This window comes from Crassostrea angulata, chromosome 6 (genome assembly GCF_025612915.1).
Source record: "Crassostrea angulata isolate pt1a10 chromosome 6, ASM2561291v2, whole genome shotgun sequence".
In the NCBI taxonomy this organism is placed as follows: Eukaryota; Metazoa; Mollusca; class Bivalvia; order Ostreida; family Ostreidae; genus Magallana; species Magallana angulata.
The window spans coordinates 39,137,953-39,159,324 of record NC_069116.1 but is presented as its reverse complement, the minus strand read 5'-3'; the positions used below and the strand labels follow the sequence as shown (position 1 = coordinate 39,159,324).

General features: G+C 33.6%; 2 protein-coding genes and 1 long non-coding RNA gene across 4 annotated transcripts; 2 read left to right on the top strand and 1 right to left on the bottom strand.

Annotated features, from left to right (window-relative positions):
* The first annotated feature begins 5,758 nt into the window (after positions 1-5,758).
* LOC128190928 (uncharacterized) lies at positions 5,759-9,660 on the top strand. Its single transcript, XM_052863191.1, has 9 exons — positions 5,759-5,914; positions 6,183-6,754; positions 6,939-7,196; positions 7,862-7,928; positions 8,024-8,098; positions 8,243-8,317; positions 8,462-8,569; positions 9,354-9,464; positions 9,560-9,660. Exons 1-9 carry the CDS (start codon positions 5,759-5,761, stop codon positions 9,623-9,625), a joined length of 1,488 nt encoding a protein of 495 aa, XP_052719151.1. The 3' UTR covers positions 9,626-9,660.
* Positions 9,661-13,624: 3,964 nt separating this feature from the next.
* LOC128189223 (uncharacterized) lies at positions 13,625-16,660 on the top strand. Its single transcript, XR_008244215.1, has 3 exons — positions 13,625-13,742; positions 14,412-14,626; positions 14,992-16,660. It is a non-coding gene; the product is annotated as an uncharacterized LOC128189223 (long non-coding RNA).
* LOC128189222 ((Lyso)-N-acylphosphatidylethanolamine lipase-like) lies at positions 16,188-20,579 on the bottom strand. 2 transcript variants are annotated; one of them, XM_052860750.1, is made up of 6 exons: positions 20,484-20,579; positions 19,412-19,500; positions 18,642-19,184; positions 18,371-18,482; positions 17,899-18,085; positions 16,188-17,368 (listed from the first exon to the last, which is right to left on the bottom strand). In XM_052860750.1, the coding sequence occupies exons 1-6, from the start codon at positions 20,525-20,527 to the stop codon at positions 17,111-17,113; spliced, it is 1,233 nt and encodes a 410-aa protein (XP_052716710.1). In that variant the 5' UTR covers positions 20,528-20,579; the 3' UTR covers positions 16,188-17,110. The 2 variants fall into 2 exon arrangements, with proteins under 2 accessions (XP_052716710.1, XP_052716709.1); XM_052860749.1 differs by lacking the exon at positions 20,484-20,579 and adding an exon at positions 20,214-20,360.
* Positions 20,580-21,372: the final 793 nt, after the last annotated feature.

Sequence of the window (21,372 nt, the reverse complement as noted above, 5' to 3'; positions counted from 1 at the left end):
TTTTGGGGGGGGGGGGGGGGGGGGGGGCTTCGTTTTTACTGATTTAGAGAAGAAGACCAGATGGGCGTTACGTATGCAAATAACCAAAAAATCAGACACAGACAGGTCTATTTTTAGCGATGATACAAATGTTATATGTTTATGCATGATGAAATTTTACAACCGTGCACCTCTTTGACACCCTTCCCTCCCCTTTTGCGAACAAAGTGCATTTTACTTCTTTCGCGTCATTTTAGAGCTCTCTATAATGACCCTCAACCTTTCTTGACTTTATAACATTGATCAGCTAAAATGTTTATTCATTTTTTTTTTTTTTGGAATTCTAAAAAAATCGACACATTACATATTTGGGAAACATTGTGGAAACTTGCACATAATGTTCAGTCAAAATAGGAAAAACAATGTGGATATGCATTAAACTTATCACAAAATTTATAAATCCATTAATCCATTATAATACGGGCCGGAAACTCACATCACGGGTGATCAACCTCTTTCCAGTCAACCATATCCTCCACGGTGTCATATATTAAAACACTTATTCCCGACTTCTGTCCCTAGATTGGATACCATTAGAGTGTCATATTTAAAAAAACCCATACCAGTCTCATCTCATGCCACGCTTTTCCGTAGACGGAACTAATACTAAATTAAAATACGTGTAAGTACTTTGTGTTGTGACTGAAACCTAGAATATGCATCGTCGGAAAGTTGAACCCCCGTGTCAGTCTCGTATTCCACTGACCTTTGACTAACTCTTTCAGATCGTTTCTCTTATTTTCGTAAATATTTATCTTTCTGAATCAACCAATTGAAGGTAAAAATAAAACGACAACCATGTAATGAAATCATGCTGTTGTTGATAGAACCATTTATTTCATTGGTGAAGTTTCCTTCACGAAAGCGTGAAGGAGCCAATCGGGAAAGAGCATGAATTATTCACGAGAACGAGAAAAGTTATGCTAGTTGACCCGGTCAATAAGCGTATGCGAGACTGGCCTTGGGTTTTCGACGATGAAAGCAATGCAATGACGGATTGAATCAATATGCTATTCTTGGTTGTCGATGAAGTAATCTATACTTTATAACACTGATAACAGAAACAAATTAGATACATCTCTTTTCTGCATTAGTTACATTTATTTGTTGTATGAAATGAAAGATATGCTATAAAAAATTAAGCTTCACACAACAAATAAAATAAAGATAATTCTAGTTTAAACCATGACCCCCTTCCCTCTTTGAAGCCACAAGGTAAAAATATGCGGGAAGGATTTCAATATAAAATATCGAAAAGAAATCCCTTTTGAAAAATGTATTCCTTATGGTCGGAAACAAACCGAAATCAATGATGCGGGAGTTTCGAGGGTAGGGGTCAGGATGGGGGACTTTTTGTTCAAAATACAACCCAATCGTAACTACTCGGCCATTTCCAATCGCGAAAAAATCATTTTTCAATGAAGACATATATCAGTAGATCACAGTACATTTGTAGTCTGCTATGATTTATATATTAGTTGTTTAAGATTTTAAGACAACAATTAAAATTTATAGAATATGAGATCAGTGGCAGAGGGTTGCAAGCTAGGGATCTGCATACATGTTATTGACCAATACAAAACATGTTGAATTTTGTTACTATGAAAGTTTGCCAAAACCACTCCTTCTAAGACTACTGGCGAACTATTTTTAAGATTTAGTTTTGGTAGCCATACTCTTTGCCAAAAAAAAAGAAATGATTGATGTGTAAATTTTACGACACCTGAGAACAAGTATAATATCCTCTCAAAACTAATGAGAGAGCATGTCGAAGAAAACCTAAAATTTATTGCATCCTTTTGCGCTCAAATGAAGTGTTACTTGATCATGGTGGTATTCATTCTGACAATTTCAGTCGAGTAATACGAGAAGTATATTGCCAAGAAAGATAGATGTTCTTATTGAAAATGACCAAAATAACACTTTTTATTCATTCCCCTCATATCCATTTGGCAAATTTATAAGACATTGCACGAACCAATATAATACGCCGCTGTCGGATGTATTGTCAATGAATCACAAAGGAACCCAGTGTCTTAGATTCTGTGCAAATAGGAAATTAACTGCTTTGTTTGGTAAAACTAATAAGATACAATCTCAAATGAAACGGTTGATGAGAAAATAAAAACGATTTTGCGCTGGGTACATAATAATCGACGAATAAACGCGCAATGCGAGAAGCACGCGCATGCTCTGACGAACCTGCCTGATTTCTTTTTAATTGTCAACACGGTCATAATTTCCCTGAATTTGTTACCTTAATAGTTCTCGGTAAATTTCTCGTTAAGTTAATCTGTTCTGTCGGAAATGTTCACCCACTTATAAAACTGCGCATAATTAACATCGAATCTAACGTATTTAGAAAGAAGTTGTGCGTAAAAAGCCCACAAATGTACATACCGCATGGTCAAATTATTATGATATTTTACACAGTTTAACCTAATTGCGACATGTACATCTGGTGTAGGTATGAGCATTTCAGATTAAATCTACATATTCGATGCTTCCGTGAGGTATTTATAGACACAATTCATATTTACATTTACGCAAAATATGTAAATTACTAATCAAAATATTTACAAAATAATTTTGTATGACGTGCATATAATTTTTAAAAAATTATAACATACAAGGTCCATTTGCAAGATATTATCTTCCATGAATAGTTAGTCTATTGTCATCAAATATAATGACGTTTTCTTGCTGATGAATAGTTTTGTTTGTAAGACTGGGTCGTTATTGTTTGCACATTTATTCAAAACAAATTCCATTGCATTTTTAATCTTTGGAAACCGATGGTCAGCAGGTGCATTCCATTTCTTACACCCACCCCTGTTTGTTAAACATCACATCGAGGATATTACAATACTAACTGATGTCACCGGTTTCTTATCATCACTTTCATACTCATTTCACACATATTATTCCCATGTTCCTTAGTCGACAATTCCTATCTTCTTCCCTTTTTTTTTTGGTGTTAAAGTTTGAAATCTTGTTTTGGCTCCAGCTTGACCCACACAAACCATGGTATGCATTTATTTTAAATGTATAGTTACTTACAAATTTGATGGCATAGTTTGTATGTTTCTATATATGTACATGTAAATAACCCCTTTGGCGTGTAGGGTTTTATATAAAACTTTAAACTAACTTTTCAAACTAGCTTTAATTATCAATAATATATATTTACATCTACCGAATAATTTCTCCTCTATTTCTTAAGAAAACTGATTGTGATTCATTTAAACAATAAAATGCTTTCTTTGGGGATTCATTCGGGATATGAAGGTAGCGACATTGCAGAAAAAATACATAACCCGCGCTAACGGGTTATGTAATTTTTTCTGCAATGATTGCTACCTTCATAACCCGCATGAATCATCAAAGAAAGCATTTTATTATTTATATTAACATCTTTCTTTTAACTAATTGATAAATTGATTATGAAAAGTTAGTAAAACTCACTAAAGTACTGTTAATGTACATAAACTTGTACGTTAGCTAAAAGAAACAGCCAAATCGTCTCCTGTGAGACTTTGAGTCTGACATCATCATGATTACTTCGTGCAGTCCGTGATTTTTCTAAGGTTGCTGGTGGCTTCGACCAATCGATACACAGGGCGTGTCCATTTTATTCCTGTCAGTATCTTGTCAGTTTCAGTCGTTGTAGATGTCAACCAATCGATAAACGGGGCGTGTAGATTTCAGTCTGGCTGTTTCTATAGAGATATGAATCAACTATCCGTAAGAAATAGAGAAAATAATGTTTAGTAGATGTAAATATAACTCTGTAGATACTGACAGGTCTGAAATCTACAAGATGCAGTTCTATATATTAGATAGTTTATCGATATGTCAGGCTGTAATTTTTGAATTTACCGGGTGGAAGTAAACACAAAATGTACAACACGTGTCAGTAAATACAAAATTTACACCATGTTTTATATTTTGTATTTACTGCCACTCGGTAAATTCAAAATTTACAACGTGACAGGTCGGTCGAAACCTTCAGCAATCAAAGAAAATTCATGGACTGCACGAATTAATCATGAAAAAGCCAGATTCAAATTTCCATATTATCCACATTCGTTAATCATGATATAAAAAAATAATTCAAACTACATGTATAAAAGAAACATAAAAAAAACTTTATCTCGATCTTAAAACAGGCAATGGCTAATAAATTCAAATACTGACAAATTAAAACATGAAACATCAGGTAAAGAGAAAGAGTTCGGATTAAAATGAGATCTGAAAATTGTAATTTTAGTTCATAGGATTATCGAAAACCCAGATATTTCAGCAGCTTTCCGCCAAGTGATGTTTTCGGTTTTTTTTGGCAGTAGTCTAAAAATACAAAAAATACCGTACTGCAGTATACATCAGTGCGTTGGATAAAAAAAAATAGCAAGTCGACATATTTGGGAAATTGAGTCTGACATCATTTATGTATATATACCGTATGTATAACAAAAATGGTTTTACCTGATGGCAGTAAAAACAAGAGGTCTAAAGGCCACATAGCTAATATGAAAAACCAGTTCTTGTATCTCTATCGAATTTTTTAAAAATTCCAAGAAAACAATATATAAAAAGAAATTTACTTTTTAGACATAATATCCTGAGATCTAAGATGCAATAATTAACTGACCAGTCTTATTATCCTAGGACTCAACGTATCAAAGATAACAGAATTAGAAAATGATGTATAAATAATTATGGAAAGTGAAAGAAGGTCACTGTTACCTTGATATGAGAATATAGAGTTATGAAGATGATAACAATAAACGTAGCATTGTATTTCTTCAGGAAAATATTTTTGAATAACATGTCCTTTATATTTCAATGTTGAATTTTAATCTATCTTGGGACACCAATATTAGTCTGGGGCGCAAGGTTTGCACAATTTAAGGTCCACATTGAGTTATCTAAAGATGGTTTCATAGTAATCTTACAAAGTGTAGCATAGAAGTTTGTAAGAAGACATTTAAGCATAGTCCATAAGTATTTCGACGTTTAAAGAAGATTGGTGGATAGGGCGTGTAAAATGCCCATTTACATGTACTCCTACAAAGGGCCCTAGTATTGACACAGGGGACATATAGAATCTACATTATCTCAGGATGCTCGCATGGTAATTTCACAAACTTGTAGTACTCGGTTCAGATGAGTTAAAAAATAAACCATTGTAATTTTTAGCTCACCTGTGCTGAAAGCTTTATTATTTTATCTAAAAATTACTTACAATGTTTGACTTCTCCAGAAATACTAAGCCAAGTTCGTTCAAACATGGCACACAGCATCCTTATGTAGAGGGATTTGAAGTTTGTTCAGAAAGTCAAATCTCGATGTAAGATAATTGTTGTTTTAATATTTAAACAATGAATTCTTTCTTTGATGATTCATACGGGATATGAAGGTGGCGACATTGCAGAAGTAAACATTTAAAAAAAAAAGTAACCCTAACTAGTTCATAAATATAACTGATAAAATAAATGAATAGATGGACTTCCCATCAACGGTTTTAGGCGAAGTAATTGTCTGTTAAATATGTCCTTTTTATGTAACTGGGTTAGAATGTACCCCCCCCCCCTTTCTCACGTTTTAAAACAATACTACTGCAATATGACAAACTGTTATCACGTGATTTTATTTGCATCTACCCATTAATAATTTTATGAACTATTTTTAAATGATGCGCCATGTTCATGACGTCATAATGATCTTACGTCACAGTGACCAGCAGACAATTCGTTATCACGACCATTTGTGTACAGTGCATACGATTTATTTTTTGCATTTGTTTACAGATTGTACAATAATGGATTTTCATTCCAGTTCAGGAGAACCCAAGGATGACCCAGTCACCACCGTGGTAAGTTCTGTCTTATTTGACATTTTGCTTGTTTGTCTGTTTGTAAGTTTGTTTTGGGTATTGTTTGCAGTTTTACGATACCGGGTATCCGTTTACACTATATTACACAACATTAGTTTTAAATAACTGTTTGATTATCAAAATTGCACAAACCAGTAAATTTCGTTCATAAACCATATTGTTCACAGTGTGTCATGAAATAGTTGTGTGAGGTCCTGTCAATTCTTGATAATAAAAATTTAAAATATTTTTGTCATCTGGGGACCAGCAAGCCGGAGAGGAGGCGGTGATTAATAATGAAATCAGCCGAGAAGACGTGCTGATAGAAAAACTTGAGGAGATGTACCTCAAACTGCATGAAAGTGGCTCACAGAGGAGAGATACATGGGAAGGAGAAGATGCTGAATATTACAATGTCAAACTCAAAAAATCTGAGAAGCTCGCCAAGAAAAAGATATCGAAATCTGAGCTGGCGGTCAATAACTCAAAGCAAGCCGGGACTCCAGGGGAAGTTATAGTGAAGACCAAGGAAAAGAGATATTCTTTCAAACAAGCGGACAGACAGAAAAGAATCAAGGAGGGAAAAGAGAAGACAGAAGAGGAAATAAAAAGAATGGAGCAAATAAGGAACTATGCCCTTCAGAGAGGAGTGAAGACTAGGCGTCGAAGAAAAAGAGGATTTAAGAGTGAACACAAGGTTAAGAGAAACCAAAGTGTTGAAGATGGTTTTAATTACAAAACAAATGCCAGAGTTGAGGAATTGGACGTTCAACTTGTAAGAAGCAACCCTGTTTGGACATTTGGACGTTTCACCATAAACAAAGAAAGAGAACATGCCAGGTAAATATAAAATTGTTCAATCAACAACATATGCAGGTAAAATCCACTTCGCTCATTAATATTTGATTAAAACTTGATCTGACAGTGAGACTTGTGTGGCAAAAAATAACAATAACTTAGTAACTTCAGAATGACTTTATCAGTTTGACTATAGTAATGGAAGCTTTCTTCTTTTTGAATTTAGTTGGAGGTCGGCAATTACACTTATTGCTCCAAAGGACATCCAGAGTCTTTTGTTTGGAAAGTCTACCACATTTGTTGGAATAGCAAAGGCTTGGCTTGAGTCCTATCCTCGCTTTCAACGTTTTGAAGTTGTCGTTACATACTACAAACAACCCGATTTCAATTTCGGAACAAGCTCCCTGGCTAACTGTGGAATAGTGCAGCCGTACACATCTGCCAAAGAAACTATTTTCGCTCAATTGCCCTCCAATGCTGCTAAGTAAGCCAATGTTCTAAAACACATTCGGGCACAACATTAAATGACATTGAAATAAAACGATGCCAATCTGCAATTTTACATCATGATAATTATAATCTAAGAAAATAGAATAAAAACCCAGTTTTCACATTTCACTTACAGCATAATTAAGTTTTGCGCAAGTACGTCACTAAAATTGCTTGCTTTTCTATGTATAAGTAATATTATAATCATACATTTACCTTTATCGTGGAGAACTGAACGCACCTAAAGATGTCAGGGTTTTATAGGAAAGAGTCCATTGGCTAGTTTACATATCAATTCAATTCCTCTGCAAATTCTTGGTGTGAGGTTCGGTCGGACCGGGGGGGGGGGGGGGGGGGTGGGGTCTTCCGCATACACCATCATATGGTCGTAGTAGAAAATTTTAAAGGATCATCATTGATTTATCAATATACATGTATGAATAATATAATTAATTACTAATGTGTAAATTTAAGAAATTTGAAATTTTAGAACCCGTCCCCTCTGAATGCGTGCGTGATTGGGTATTTTTATTTCTCTGCATTTTTTTTTAAGTTACATAATTATACATTTGTAGGTAATAGTTACACGTATAAAGGATATTAATGTTTTGTTACAAAGCATTTTTAGTTTACTTTTATGTACATGTATAACTGTTACAGATCCGCATACCAAGACATTACGGAGCTTATGGAAGGAAGAGCCATGCTAAGACCGGGCAATATGAAGGCAAGTCGTTTTATTATATTCTAATGTTTTTCTGGTTTGTTTTAATTCAATGACTTTTTAAAAGATTTGGTTTGTAACATCTTGATTTTTTACAGGTTCCATTTGGTGCAGAAAACCCCAAAAATGACGTGAGAAAACAGGCAATGAGAGCAGTTCATGCACAGCTTTTGGTAAGAAGACTCGATCGTAGAATTTTCCACAAATTTTATAATACGTATAATCATACAGTGTATATCTTTCCTTTAATTAGTAAGGAATTGTATAGTTTTTTAGTACACTTAAAGTAAAGGATTTTGACTGAATTTACTTTTCAGGAGAAGGTCATTGAAATGAAGTCTAATATGAAAGCTAGAAGGGAGAAAATGGCAGCTATTCATGATGAATTAAAGGTACAATTATATGAATCTTTTTGAGAGAGAGAGAGAGAGAGAGAGAGAGAGAGAGAGAGAGAGAGAGAGAGAGAGAGAGAGAGAGAGAGAGAGAGAGAGAGAGAGAGTTAATGTCCTCATTATGTTATGAACTATTTATTTCAGAGATTGGTTTTCAAAAAAGGACTGGGTATGAATGAGGATGAGGATGCATGTTTTGTTCCGCGAAGACTATTTCTATTTGATATCAAGGAGTTTCGGGAAGTGCCTCAGGTATGTACCTGTTGTAATATACACTCAGACTTGTATAATATCTATCATAATACCTCAATATGATTATTCTTTATAACGCGACATCTGATTGGTTCTAGACAATCACGTGCTAGGGCAATAAAACTTCATACTAATTTTCCCTGTCATCGTCATATTCTTCATCACATCTAACCCTTCGAATTTTCATTCCAAATTCCTTATAAAAAATCCCGAGAATGATCAATTAAATAATAAATTCTATTAAAAAATCGTTTAATCAGAAAACTGACATAGAAATAACTACATTTTTGCTCTACTAGAATTGAAGAACAATTAGAACCCGATGTATTCTATACTATCACTTGTCGTTCTGTATAATAAACAATTGATTGGATGAACGTTCGGGAAATATGAAGATTTACTCCCCCAGAAAAATCATATTTCCCGAGGGCAATGCCCGAGGAAAATATGATTTCCATGGGGGAATAAATATTCATATTCCCTCACAATCAAGCAAGTGTTGATGTCAACATTCAACATAACCATGTATGCGTTCTTATCCAGTTTATAGAATGAAAAATAAGTAAATGGTCAATTCCTCCATAAATGAATTGAAAGAGAAAATTGACGATACATGTATTCATATTTTGAAATAATATATTTATGTAATTTATTGGTTTTGTGTATTTGAACAAAAACATGAGGGCCCAAATTAATTGATCGTGATAAAAGATATTTCATTCTTTAATGAAACTCGTAATTTTTCTAAAGCATTGGGAAGTTTTTAAAATCCCTCTGTTTACAGGTTGTAATGACTGCGCATGTTCCCCCAAACATACCGTACATACCCCAAACTTACGAAGAGATACCGAGCTGTTCAAATCAACCATTGGCAGATCATGTAGAAGAGAAAGAGGTATGTGTCATAATATTTACTTTATTAAACTTTTGTGTTTTAGATCTAAATGATTTTTTTTGTCTTATTATACGGTATTTTTTTTTAATTTTCAGACTGCTGTAAAGAAAACGAAAACATCGTTTGGCGGAAGGTTGCTTAAATTTTTGGGATTTCGATGATATAAAGCGCTAAAACAACAATTTTCACATCTCATTTTAATCCGAACTCTTTCTCTTTACCTGATTTTTCATGTTTTAATTTGTCTGCATTTGAATTAATTGGCCATTGCCTGTTTTAAGATCGAGATAAAGTTTTTTCATGTTTATTTTATAGTTTGAATTATTTTTTATATCACGATGAACGAATGCGGATAATATGGAAATTTGAATCGGGCTTCATCATGGCATTGATTTAATTTTTCCAGAACTTGTCATTTAGAGCGAATATCATGATTTGATACTGATGCTATGTTGATAAAACAAACCGGAATAGATGGTGTAACGTCATAGATTAAAGTTTAATGGCAGCTCCCATTGCGGCGGGAAATTTAAATTAAGCGATCAATTTTCTTGATTTATTCATTGTTTCGGTTTTTAATGAAAATAAATACCATTAACAATTACAGTATATGATAATTAATTAATCTATCTTAAAACGTATTTTTAGTTTCCTTCCCCTTTAACATAAGGATGTTGTGTGCCATGTTTGATCGACCTTGGCTTGGTGTTTCCGGAGAAAAAGTTGACCATGTAAATATTTCTTAGATTGATTGATAGACGAGCTTTGAGCACATGTGAGCTAAAAATTACAGAAGTTTGCTTTAGCTCACCTCAACCGAACATACTAATTTGTGAAATTACCATGCGAGGACACTGAGATAATGTAGATTCTAAATTGTTAAAACCGTAACGTCCAGGTTAAAGCCAGGGTTCCAACAGAAGTTTAAATATTAATGGAAAATGTTTAAAAGTATTTTTACTAACTTCAGTTCTACACTTTGTAAGATTGCTATGCTATCATCTTTAGATTACTTAATGATGCTTGTAAATTGTACAAACCTTGCTCCCCAGGGGTCCCAAGAGGGGTTCAAAGTTCCACATAAAAAGAATTAGAATATATTATTTAAAAATCTTTTTTGGACAAATTCAATGCTACATTTAATGTTATCCTCTCATATCAAGGTCACAGTGACCTTTTTTTCACTTTCAAAAAAATATTAATACTTTTTAATTTTGTTATCTTTGATACGTTGGGGTTTAGGATAATAAGACTGGTCAGTTAATTATTGCATCTTAGATCCAAGAATAAGGTTTCCGTAAAGAAGGCTTCTTTTTATATATTGTTTTTCTGTATTGTCAAATCTTTGAACATAGGAGCATTTTTTGGGTTTTACAATATTTCAGAGGAGCTCATTTTTATTTTAAAAAATCGATAGGGATACGAGAATGGGGGTTTTTCAGGTTAGCGATGGGGCCCATATGGCTGTTGTTTTTCCTGGCATCAATTAAAATCGATTTTTTTTTAAATCGTCAGTCTAGCAAATGTATTCAGCAACTTAGTATCACTGACTCTCGACATGGTTTTGGTCTGGGTATAGTAAATGGTGTTTTTTCCTTTAAAAAAAAATTATATGGTAGCAAAGCCATCTCTTGAATTGACATACTGCCCATGCATACTATCATAAAGGGGGAAAGATGACATTTTAATAATAGAATTTTTTCTTTTTTTTTGGTTTCGAGTTCTCTGGCCAATTTTCCCCATTGGAAATTTGTGGCGTTGGGCCACTGATACATGTATAAAAAAAATAAACGCGGAGACCAAATTTTCATTTCAGCTCGATATGGCTCAAAAAAATGGACCATTTGGAGAAGAAAACGGTTGATTATCACAATAAAGCCACAACACTGTTTTCAGAAATTTATCAGTAGACAAACATACATGTATCTGTTTGTGTGTCCCTGTTTTGGAAGAGTATCAAAATCTGTATCTTTAATGCATAAATTGAACGGTAAATGGATACTATGGTGATACGTGTAATATAGAAAAAAATTCAGCGACAGTGCTGAGCAGTATGCCATATTTGTCTTGGCTAATGACGTTTTCTTAAAGGTGGCATTCGTTATAATCCTCTGATATAAAAAGGGATAGTCTTCTTATAAATGTGATAATATAAGCAGAAAAAACAACCCTTAATGGTAAAATTTACGGTATAGATAATACAGATAGACAAACAGCGATTTAATTCCAGATGGAAATCCTACTGTCAAGTACTCGTGTCAGATTAAAACTAAGAAGCAAACAAACTCGTCAAAAATTGTGAGTAGATTATAGATCTACATGTACATAAGTAATTCTTTAGTGTACATATATCCAGATGTTTAAACAGCTATTACAATACATGAACGGTTGATTCACACATATTGATTAAGCAGCTGATGCATGCGAAAAAAAAAATTAAGCGCGATAATTGTATTTCAATTTTCCAAATAAATTTTCTCAGGGGAAATTTGTTGCTGAACAGTATTACAAAAGATTAGAAGTATCAAATTATCTTAAACTCTTTCCAGTTTGGAATGCGTTCAGATATGTTCAGATATATGTATCACTTCAAAGAGTTGAATAAGAAATCATACGTTTATTATTTTTTTTAATGATGTTCAAGCGGATCGAGAAAAATATGATGTTTTCTGGAAAATGAGAAGTTTAAAATCATAAAAAATTATAAATGAATGGAAAACAATCTCATGATTTTATCTTTGTTTTCAAAAAAGGTATTCAGTATCTCCTTTTGCACACTTGTACATAACAAGTCTTCTTACATTAATTGGAATATAGTCTCTCTCTCTCTCCCTCCCTCTCTCTCTCTCTCTCTCTCTCTCTCTCTCTCTCTCTCTCTCTCTCTCTCTCTCTCTCTCTCTCTCTCTCTTGTACATAACAAGTTTTTCTCTACATTAGTGTAACATTAAGAAGATTTACGATCAAACAAAATCAAATGGCCATTCTTCTCTTTATTGGTGGCGAGCACGCATCTACATCAAACGGCCAGCCCCGGCACGAACAGAGGAATCCGGACCTTGTCATCGGGGATGATCAAGCTATATCTTAATTAAAACTTATTTCACTGCTTAATCATCAAAGACAAAATTTTACCTGTCTTTATATTAATCTCATCAACTTTCCTGGATTTCAAGTGATTTGATATTTGATGTTTAGAGCCAAATTCCTTTGATTGAAAGATCATTGGACGACGCAGAGCGCTATAAATGTCCTTATTTCGCCATAAACAGCGTGATCAAGAAAAGGATGAGTTTCTAACGAAGGACCCGTGCTCTTAAGATAGGGTATATTGATCCTTTATTGGTTAAATTGCTTCATTGTTTTGAAGGTTGTTTTTTTTTCTTTGACATTTTACTAAGAAGAGTGAAATCATCCCAATATTTTGTACATAAATAGAAATGTCATGGAATATATTTAGTCCAAAGTAACGATACATGAAAACCATCACGTAAGCAAATTATTTTTAAAGAACGCAACAAATGTAGGAGTTTTTATTTTCACGGTCTTATATTTTGCAGATTTTTCAAGCCAATTTTTGGATCTTAAAACTTTATAGATCTATTTACACTGACGCATGTATTTGCCTTTTCTTTTTAATATTAACTCGAATAAAAAGTATATATTTTTTTGTTTACTCGGGATTGTGGTGGATCGGGGGTAGATGGGTGTTCGAGTAGTCTCCTTCTAACGCATGGTTTCGAACAATTCTAAATGCAGCCCTGACAGTACTGTACATTTTCTGATTTATCAGAGAAGTAAAGCTAGATTTCTGATGTTTCTTTGATTGATTTGTACACGGGACCTTCGAGAAGGCGAAAACATTTTTTCTCCGAATGTGCTAAGAGATCATAGCCTGACACAGGTTTTGGTACAGGTGCCCGATAAATACAATCATACTATTTTATTTATAATTATATGAAACATGCAACATGATATTGGAACACCTGCTACGCATGTCAAATTTACATGATGTATAGATAAAATTTGTATGTAAAATACGTATGTATTTAATACCGGGAAAATACGAGTTGTCCGCATCCGGTTATAAATCCCCTTTGTTAGTTCATAAGATAGCATTTCCTGGTGCTTACTTGTCAAAAAATAATGCAATACCGTACCGGCGTACGTAAGTAAGTCATTACTATTTATAGTAAGTTTACAGGATATTGCAGGAGAGAAATGTTGTGATGACTAGCTGATAAATATATATCTTCAGTCTGAAAGATGTCAATCATGATGGTGGGTTGGTTGTTTACTCTTAACGACGGGAACTTTCTGAAAACGAAATTCATTGTAGGCTACATAGCTCTTAAACCACCACTGATATTAAAACATGCAGTCTGTAAGATTGATAAAGTTAGAGAGCAATCTCATAAATTAGTTATGAGATTAGATAGCAAAGTTGTAGAAAAAATCTTTTTCAATAATAAAATCATTGCTTATTTTTATTCTGTTTTTGCAGATTTACTGATTATTGAGAGTAATAAATGATGGTTTGCAAAAATTATTGTTAGTTTTTAAATTTTTTACACCTTGTTTTCATGAAGATAAGTTCATTTATTTAAAAATATTCAATCGAATGATTATGTTTACTATATATAATAAGTTCTAAAGATGTCAAGGTTAATATGCTGTATATTACAGAATCGTTTTAACAAGGCCTTGGACTTTCAGTAGGATGTAACTATCTATTTCTTGCGTCAACACAAGTTAAAAATGACACTATGTAGTCTCAGCTCAAAAGCCAGACAAATCTTGCTGATTTTAAAGAGCCATGGCTGAGTGGCCTACAATGAAATAAACAGGCCTACGTCACATTGCCATTTGACACAACTACCCAAAGTCCAAGCTCTTGTTTAAATGGTTCTAATTATCATAATCATATGAAGGAAGTTCTATATCTTACAGAATGACCACTGTTTAGAGTATGGGACTGTGTTCCATCTGCTTGGAGACCAGAAGTAGGCCCTGCTGCTGTGTTCCTTGTGGTCATCTGTTCTGTAGGGACTGTATAGAAGCCTGGTTTAAACATACAAGAATTTGTCCAGATTGTCGAAAGGAAATTGACCGCTTACAGTCGGTCTTTGGTTTGGAGGAGGAAACTCAGAACATTGGCACGTCAGGTACGAAATACAACACATTAGCTTTTATATCTCCTTATTGTTAATGAATACCTGAGATCAGTTGAAAACTATTACAAGGTACAAACGGTCAAAGTTTTACTTGTGTCATTTGAATAAAACTATGAAATTATTACTAAACAGCAAGAATTTCTGATCAATTTTTTTTTTAAAGCTCTATGTATATGTATGAAAGAAATCTGAATGATCTTAAAAATATTGGTTATGTGTATATGAACCTAATATCAACAGAATAAAAACATATCTAATAAATTTACAGTTTGAAGAATGTCATCCTCTGTATTTTACATGATACATGTACTTTATCACATGCAACTCTTCCATGCATCATAATTTGCTTTGTTTAGATGAAGTTGCAGGTCCACAGCCAACAGCGCTTCCACTAATTTCCCAACTACAACAGAGAATCCCGCAACAGAGGCCTTATTTTATTGCATTAACAGTCATCTTTACATTGTTCCTATTAATAGATCTGATTACATCAGGCGGCGGTTGGACTTCATACGTTTTTCACAGTGCTGCAGCAATATCAAGTGCAATGTTTAACATTCTATGGGACTTGTCAGCTATGGTGGTCAATGTTTTGATTGCTCTGATAAAGTTTCCGTTTCATTTCGTGGCCAATCTCCCCAGTTACTGTGATTCTGTGTCCAATTTTTTTCATCATTTATTTTGGTTTGTAATCTATGCTGTCATAGTTATACTTGTTGTGTGGTATTGTGTTCACACTGTATTGATAACAATTGAACGCAGAGAGTGGAAATTGAAAAGGAAAATGAAAAAGAAACAGTAATTTCTTACTTGAATCACCTGAACATGGTTTTCTAACTCTGATAAGAAATTATTTTTACCAGATTTTTCATTGCATAATCTGTAGCTCATATTCCAGTGATGTGTTCTTTAATTTTATACTGTCTAACTTGGTTTCTAGAATATCATTCAATATCTCAGATCTCAAACCCTTACAATATTTAAAATATAATATAATCCTCCACTTATTTTTATATGAAAAGAAATTATATATGTATCAGTTAAAATAACCACAGGCAAACAATTAAAAAAAAACAACCTTTTTTTATAGCAAAGTACAGTAACTACCTGTACTATGTTAGTTATTACATGTATTATTGAACAGATAGTTTTATCTCTTTGATACATATACATTGTGTACCGATAATATGTGTTTGGACATTCCCTTCTGTGAGAATGCTTTACTAATATGTATAGTTAAGTAACATTTGTATTAGAGTATATCAAACACAGAAACAGTGAGACAGTTTGGTTTCACTGCACGTTGTATCAAGGAATGTGTAGCTTACAATATGTGAGGTTTATTTATTTGTAAAGTCTGCTGGCAACCTTGATAAAAACTGACTAACATGAATAAAATGTATAAAACTATTAATTTTGTTTAATTCATGTTTTGTTAATTAAGATGTGAATTTTTATCACATACAAAGCATAAATAGCTGGTTCTTTCCACTTTTTCATCCAAGAAAGTCAAACCACTTTCTTTGAAATAACATCCAATCAAAACTAACAGTGCAGGTTTATAAAATATTTATTTAACTGGTATAACAAGCAAAAGGCACATCCAATTGAATGAATGAGAAAAATATACTAAAATAACCTTGGTCTAGCTTTTGTCATGGAAAAATATAGTCTATGTATGTACATGTATATAATAAGAAATGAGCTTTCTAATCTGCAAAAAAAATTGTTCTTAACAAATAAGGGGAATAAGATTAATAAAATTGAAAAGAAATATGTTGGTTGTTTCCATGCTGCTGCTATTCATGTTGTTATTGCTGTTCTTTTGTTTTTTGCTAGATGAAATGTGGTACCATTTTAACAAGATAAATTTTCGAATAAAGTAAGGATGATGCCATACATGTACATGAACAACTCTGATTTTTAAACACAGCAGCCAATTAGCAAAAAACTCACCCCTTTCAGACTTTTACCCCCACAAGTTGTATAATTTTTTGCGCATTGGTCATACTGTTATTTTCATAATTTTTTTTTTTTAAATCGGTAAACAAAATAAGACGATCTTTTCCAACTCCATTCCACTTCACATAAACTCTGCTCCTGGTTTTGTTCTGAAGCTCTAGTAATTTTTTTAACATGATAGTCAAAACAAAGAAGATATGACTAGAAAAAAAACATGAATTGATCATACAAGACATCTTTTTAAAGATTATTTCAATGACTGGCTTATTATGAAACACAACAATTGCGGTTTTTTTCCCAGCTAAATTTGATAAGCAATGTTAAGATAATTCATAATTTCATATTATACATGGACACTTGCTCAAAAGTTCATTTGTAATTCTTACTTTCATTTAATAAAATATCAACAAGAGTCTTAGTTTTAAAAACACCACTAAACATCTAAACAAAAAAAGAACATTAAAAATATCACAATATTAAATGCCGAAGCTATGAATTTAGCACCGAGCAATGCTATAAAACTTGAGTGGGGACATTTTCTTTATCCTCATCATCTGGCGTGTCTTCCACCACCAAGCTTTTGGAACTTTTGGATTCCGTAATTGTCTTTGAGGTATGAGAAGATGAGTCATTTGAGGCTTTGAAACTTTCCCTGAACTTGATTGGTTTTGGATTAGTATTGTTGTCTACTGCTTCGCATATCCTCAGAATCAACTTGTTAAACGGTTCTGGTTTGTCTGCATATACATGGTGGCCCGCTCCACGGACAACCTAAAAACAAAAAGTATGTGTACTTTGTGTGAACAGAAAAACACATACTGGTACACGGCATTACTTCCTATGATACAAAAACCTTTGGAAAAATAAAACTTGCTACATGTTGTTGCCTATGGCTAGAAAAAACTTGCTATCAAATACACATAACATACAACCAGCTATTTTTTCCTATTAGTAATGGATATTTGCAAATTGCAAACAAAACCTAACAACCTGTGACCATTAGGGCATATACATACATGTAATTAAAACATCAACAAAAACCTTCCAACTATATTGCTCTTAAACGTCTTCTCTATCTCTTCATAATTTTTAAAATATAATGAAGCAGGCAATGTTCGCAAAGGGGAATAACTCAATTCTGAAAAAAATTGAGCTATTCTTATTCTCAATATGCCACTATGGCATTAGAATTAACCAATGCAGAAGCATACCAACTGATGCTGCAGTGTTCCAGAATTAAAACGTATGAAAAATTCTTTTTAATCTTATAGATGATGTAGATGTATTACAAAATAACTTACGGCCACTTCTACATAGCTCTCATTCCGGAGGTACTTGATGTGATACCCTGTGGCATTGTCCACCCAGGATTTAGAGCCGTACACCAGAGTGACCGGGATATCCTTCTCCAGGTCAGGTAGGCGGTGGATCATGGGGTTTTTAGCCCAACCAAAGGATGTATTTAAGGTTTTGAAGGCAGCTTCACCACTGGAAAAAATAAACATCAGATATATTGAACAAATATTTGTTGTAACTTCATAAAAATGCACTCTGGTTTTAAGGTTACATTTTACTTTTAAATGTTCTTGGTTAGAAGGTACGTTGGATTTTGCTGTTATAGTTTGAATACAACAATAATTAATGCATATTAATCCAATTATTGTACCAATAATCAATAAATGTTCATTTTTTCTCTTTTGTAAAATTGATATTTTTTTTTTCAAAACTTTCAAAAAATTATTCCTTATTGTGGCTGATTATGTTGTTCAATACCTGGGAGTCTGTGCATTACAGTGGTAGATGTAGTCAAATATTGTGTCATCCTCCAGGGTGTCTGCGAACTTGTCCTGCAGGTCTGGTCTAAACCTTCTGACTAGTCCTGGACCTAGTATACAAATTACAATGTTCACTTTCAATGTAAACCATTCATTAAATTCCAAAATTTAAAAAGCAGACACAAAGGAGGTAACTCTCATTTAAAGAGATATCAAAAGCAGTGCTAAATACACATAGGGGGGATAAGATGAATTTCTTGAATACATACCAAAGGGTCCCGCAACACGTAGAACAGCCAGTGGATTGAACGGCTTGATAACTGTGGCTATGGCCTTGATCCACATAGGTATCCTCCGTTGCTGGTCCTCGGGAGGTTTCTCGGGAAACCCCCATGCGTCCACAAGAACAAGGTGCTTCACACGCTCTGGATACTTCAAACTGTACGAACCAGATATATAAGCTCCTAAACTATGCCCCAGAAGAATCATTTTATCAATGTTCATTGTCTTCCTCCATTCTTCGATGGACTCAACAAACTGCTGCTCAGCGATATCTGGTTTACAATTGAACTGGGGTCTCGAGCTGCGGCCAAAGCCCAGCACATCAAACGCATACAAGGGGCGATTCTCACTCAGGGGGCCCAGGTTCTGGGCCCACAGACCAATCCCACCTCCCATTCCGTGAACCATGACGAGGGGGACTTTCTTCTGGTTGGTCTCATTGTCCGGGTGTTCAATGGTCAGTGTCCACAAACGATGCTGAGATTTTGGGAGGAAAACATACCTGGTGTCATATGTTTTCCTTAGAAATGCTGTAAAATATAGCAGATTTTTGTGTGTAGTTTATACACAAACATATCTAACCAGTAAATACTACTGATATAGCTTTACTGAAACTAAAGACAGATTTGATTTAAACAATATTATCAGTTTTACATATGCTATCAGATACAAATCTTATGGTAGTTATAAACAAAACAGCTTTGATCATTTAGTATTTCTGACCAGCATTTCAAACAAATACTTTACACAACCTTACCCTGTAGAATCTTTCGCTCTGCTTGAGCCAATTTAGCCATTGAAGTAGGTCTCCATGAAAACCAACTTGAAGGGGCAATCCAACTGGAGCTGAAATATTACAAGAATACAGAGTAGTGCAATGATGAGTTCTGGTCACAGAACACTCTGTTTCTCCATTATGGGTACCGTAGCATTCAAATCTCATTGATAAATATTGTCATATTAATGATAATTCTAGGAATACATGTAACTCAGGTTATCGTGTCTTCAGATAACAGTCCTCTGCTCTAAATCTTTAGTATGTGCAAGTGAAATATAATCATCATGAAGTTGATATAATAACTGAGATTTGTCCAATTCCATTCAAACAAAGTGTTTACAAGAGAAAATTTTGTAGTAGAAATTTATACAAGTCAGTGAAGAAATCTTATTAATTACATTCAATAATATATTTTGTATTATCCATGGGGTCATATCTTGGGACGCCCTGACCAATTATCAATATGACCTAGCTAATATTTAGGTCATTCTCTGACACCTGATATGTAAAAAATATATGAGCTTGTGACCATCAAGTTTTTTAAAAATAAAAATTCAGAAAGTAATTCAGTGACTGAAAAACCAAAACGAAAACTAAACAACTATCAAACTTTACAAAGGTTTAAACATTATAGAAAGGTTTGGGTCACCGTGTCAAAAAGTTCTGACCTACTTATACCAAGTTTTACCATTCCCTCCGAGAAGTGGATATGGACCCCCATTGTGACAGAATCAAGGACATCTTATATAAGTACATTTATATATCGATTCAAAATACTTACACAATAAGACCAAATATATGGAACAGTGCCACAATATAACCTTTAAAGTAAGATATTACGTCCATGTAAAGTTTACTCCAACTATGACATTGCAAATCCGAGGGAATCCGAATGAAAGGGGAAATCTCCATTTTAAAAATAAATCACTTACGTAAACATTGTACTATACCGTGCGATCTATCTATTATGCTTATGTCTTAACAAAAGATATTTTTGTTCATTCTCGTTTTATAAATGGGTGGTGCAGAAACAGCGAAAACCGTAATTTACCTGCTAACGTCGTTAATTTCACTATCATTCCTTTCCACCGCCATGGCTAAAATTACTTATTGACCATTTTGTTCCAAAAGATGACGCGTCACGTGACTTTTGAGGTCTCCCAAGGGTTGTGCAACAAAAATTAAATGATAATCGTATCCCCCCCCCCCCCTTCTATATAATAGGAATATTTTTCATGGAAAAAGTAATAAAACTTGTTTCTTCTTTTTAAATTAGAAAAAGCAAGAAGCTTACATTATAAAGGTCATAGGAGATTATCCTGAGTATCCTTCTGTTGTCTGCCATATATAAATGCATGACGAATGAACATGTACATCAGAAGTGCTTATGCAATGTTCCATATTATAGACCCGTATATTCGGGTTACTATAAAAAAATTATAACAGATGTATGAAGAAAACAACAAAAATTTTAAATTGTCAGACATTGAACTTATAATGATTTGACCCTACAGGAACTATAACATGCAGTTAAAAGTGTTGAACAATGTTGCATGCGACGAAAAAAAAAATGATAAAGATATTTTGAATCGTAATTTGGTCAATTCTTTTGAGAATATTTTGGATCAAGTCTCCATAAATAGTCCTTTTTGTATCAAATTGGAGATACGTACATGTAGGTCGGATGTAGCTAGCCTTGGTCGACCCATATAATCATATGATAATTATTGTAAAAGAAATACATGTATGTATGTACTTAAGGAATAAATTTGATTTTTACCCATGTTATACGATATAATATAACATAACTTGGGAAAGTTTACGCTTTATAAAAATTTTGTAACAATGTTCAAGTAATCACAAATTAAGTACCCTTTGAGATAGATATACAGATGGAATACAGAAATGCAAATAATAGGCTTAATTTACTTGATGTGGAT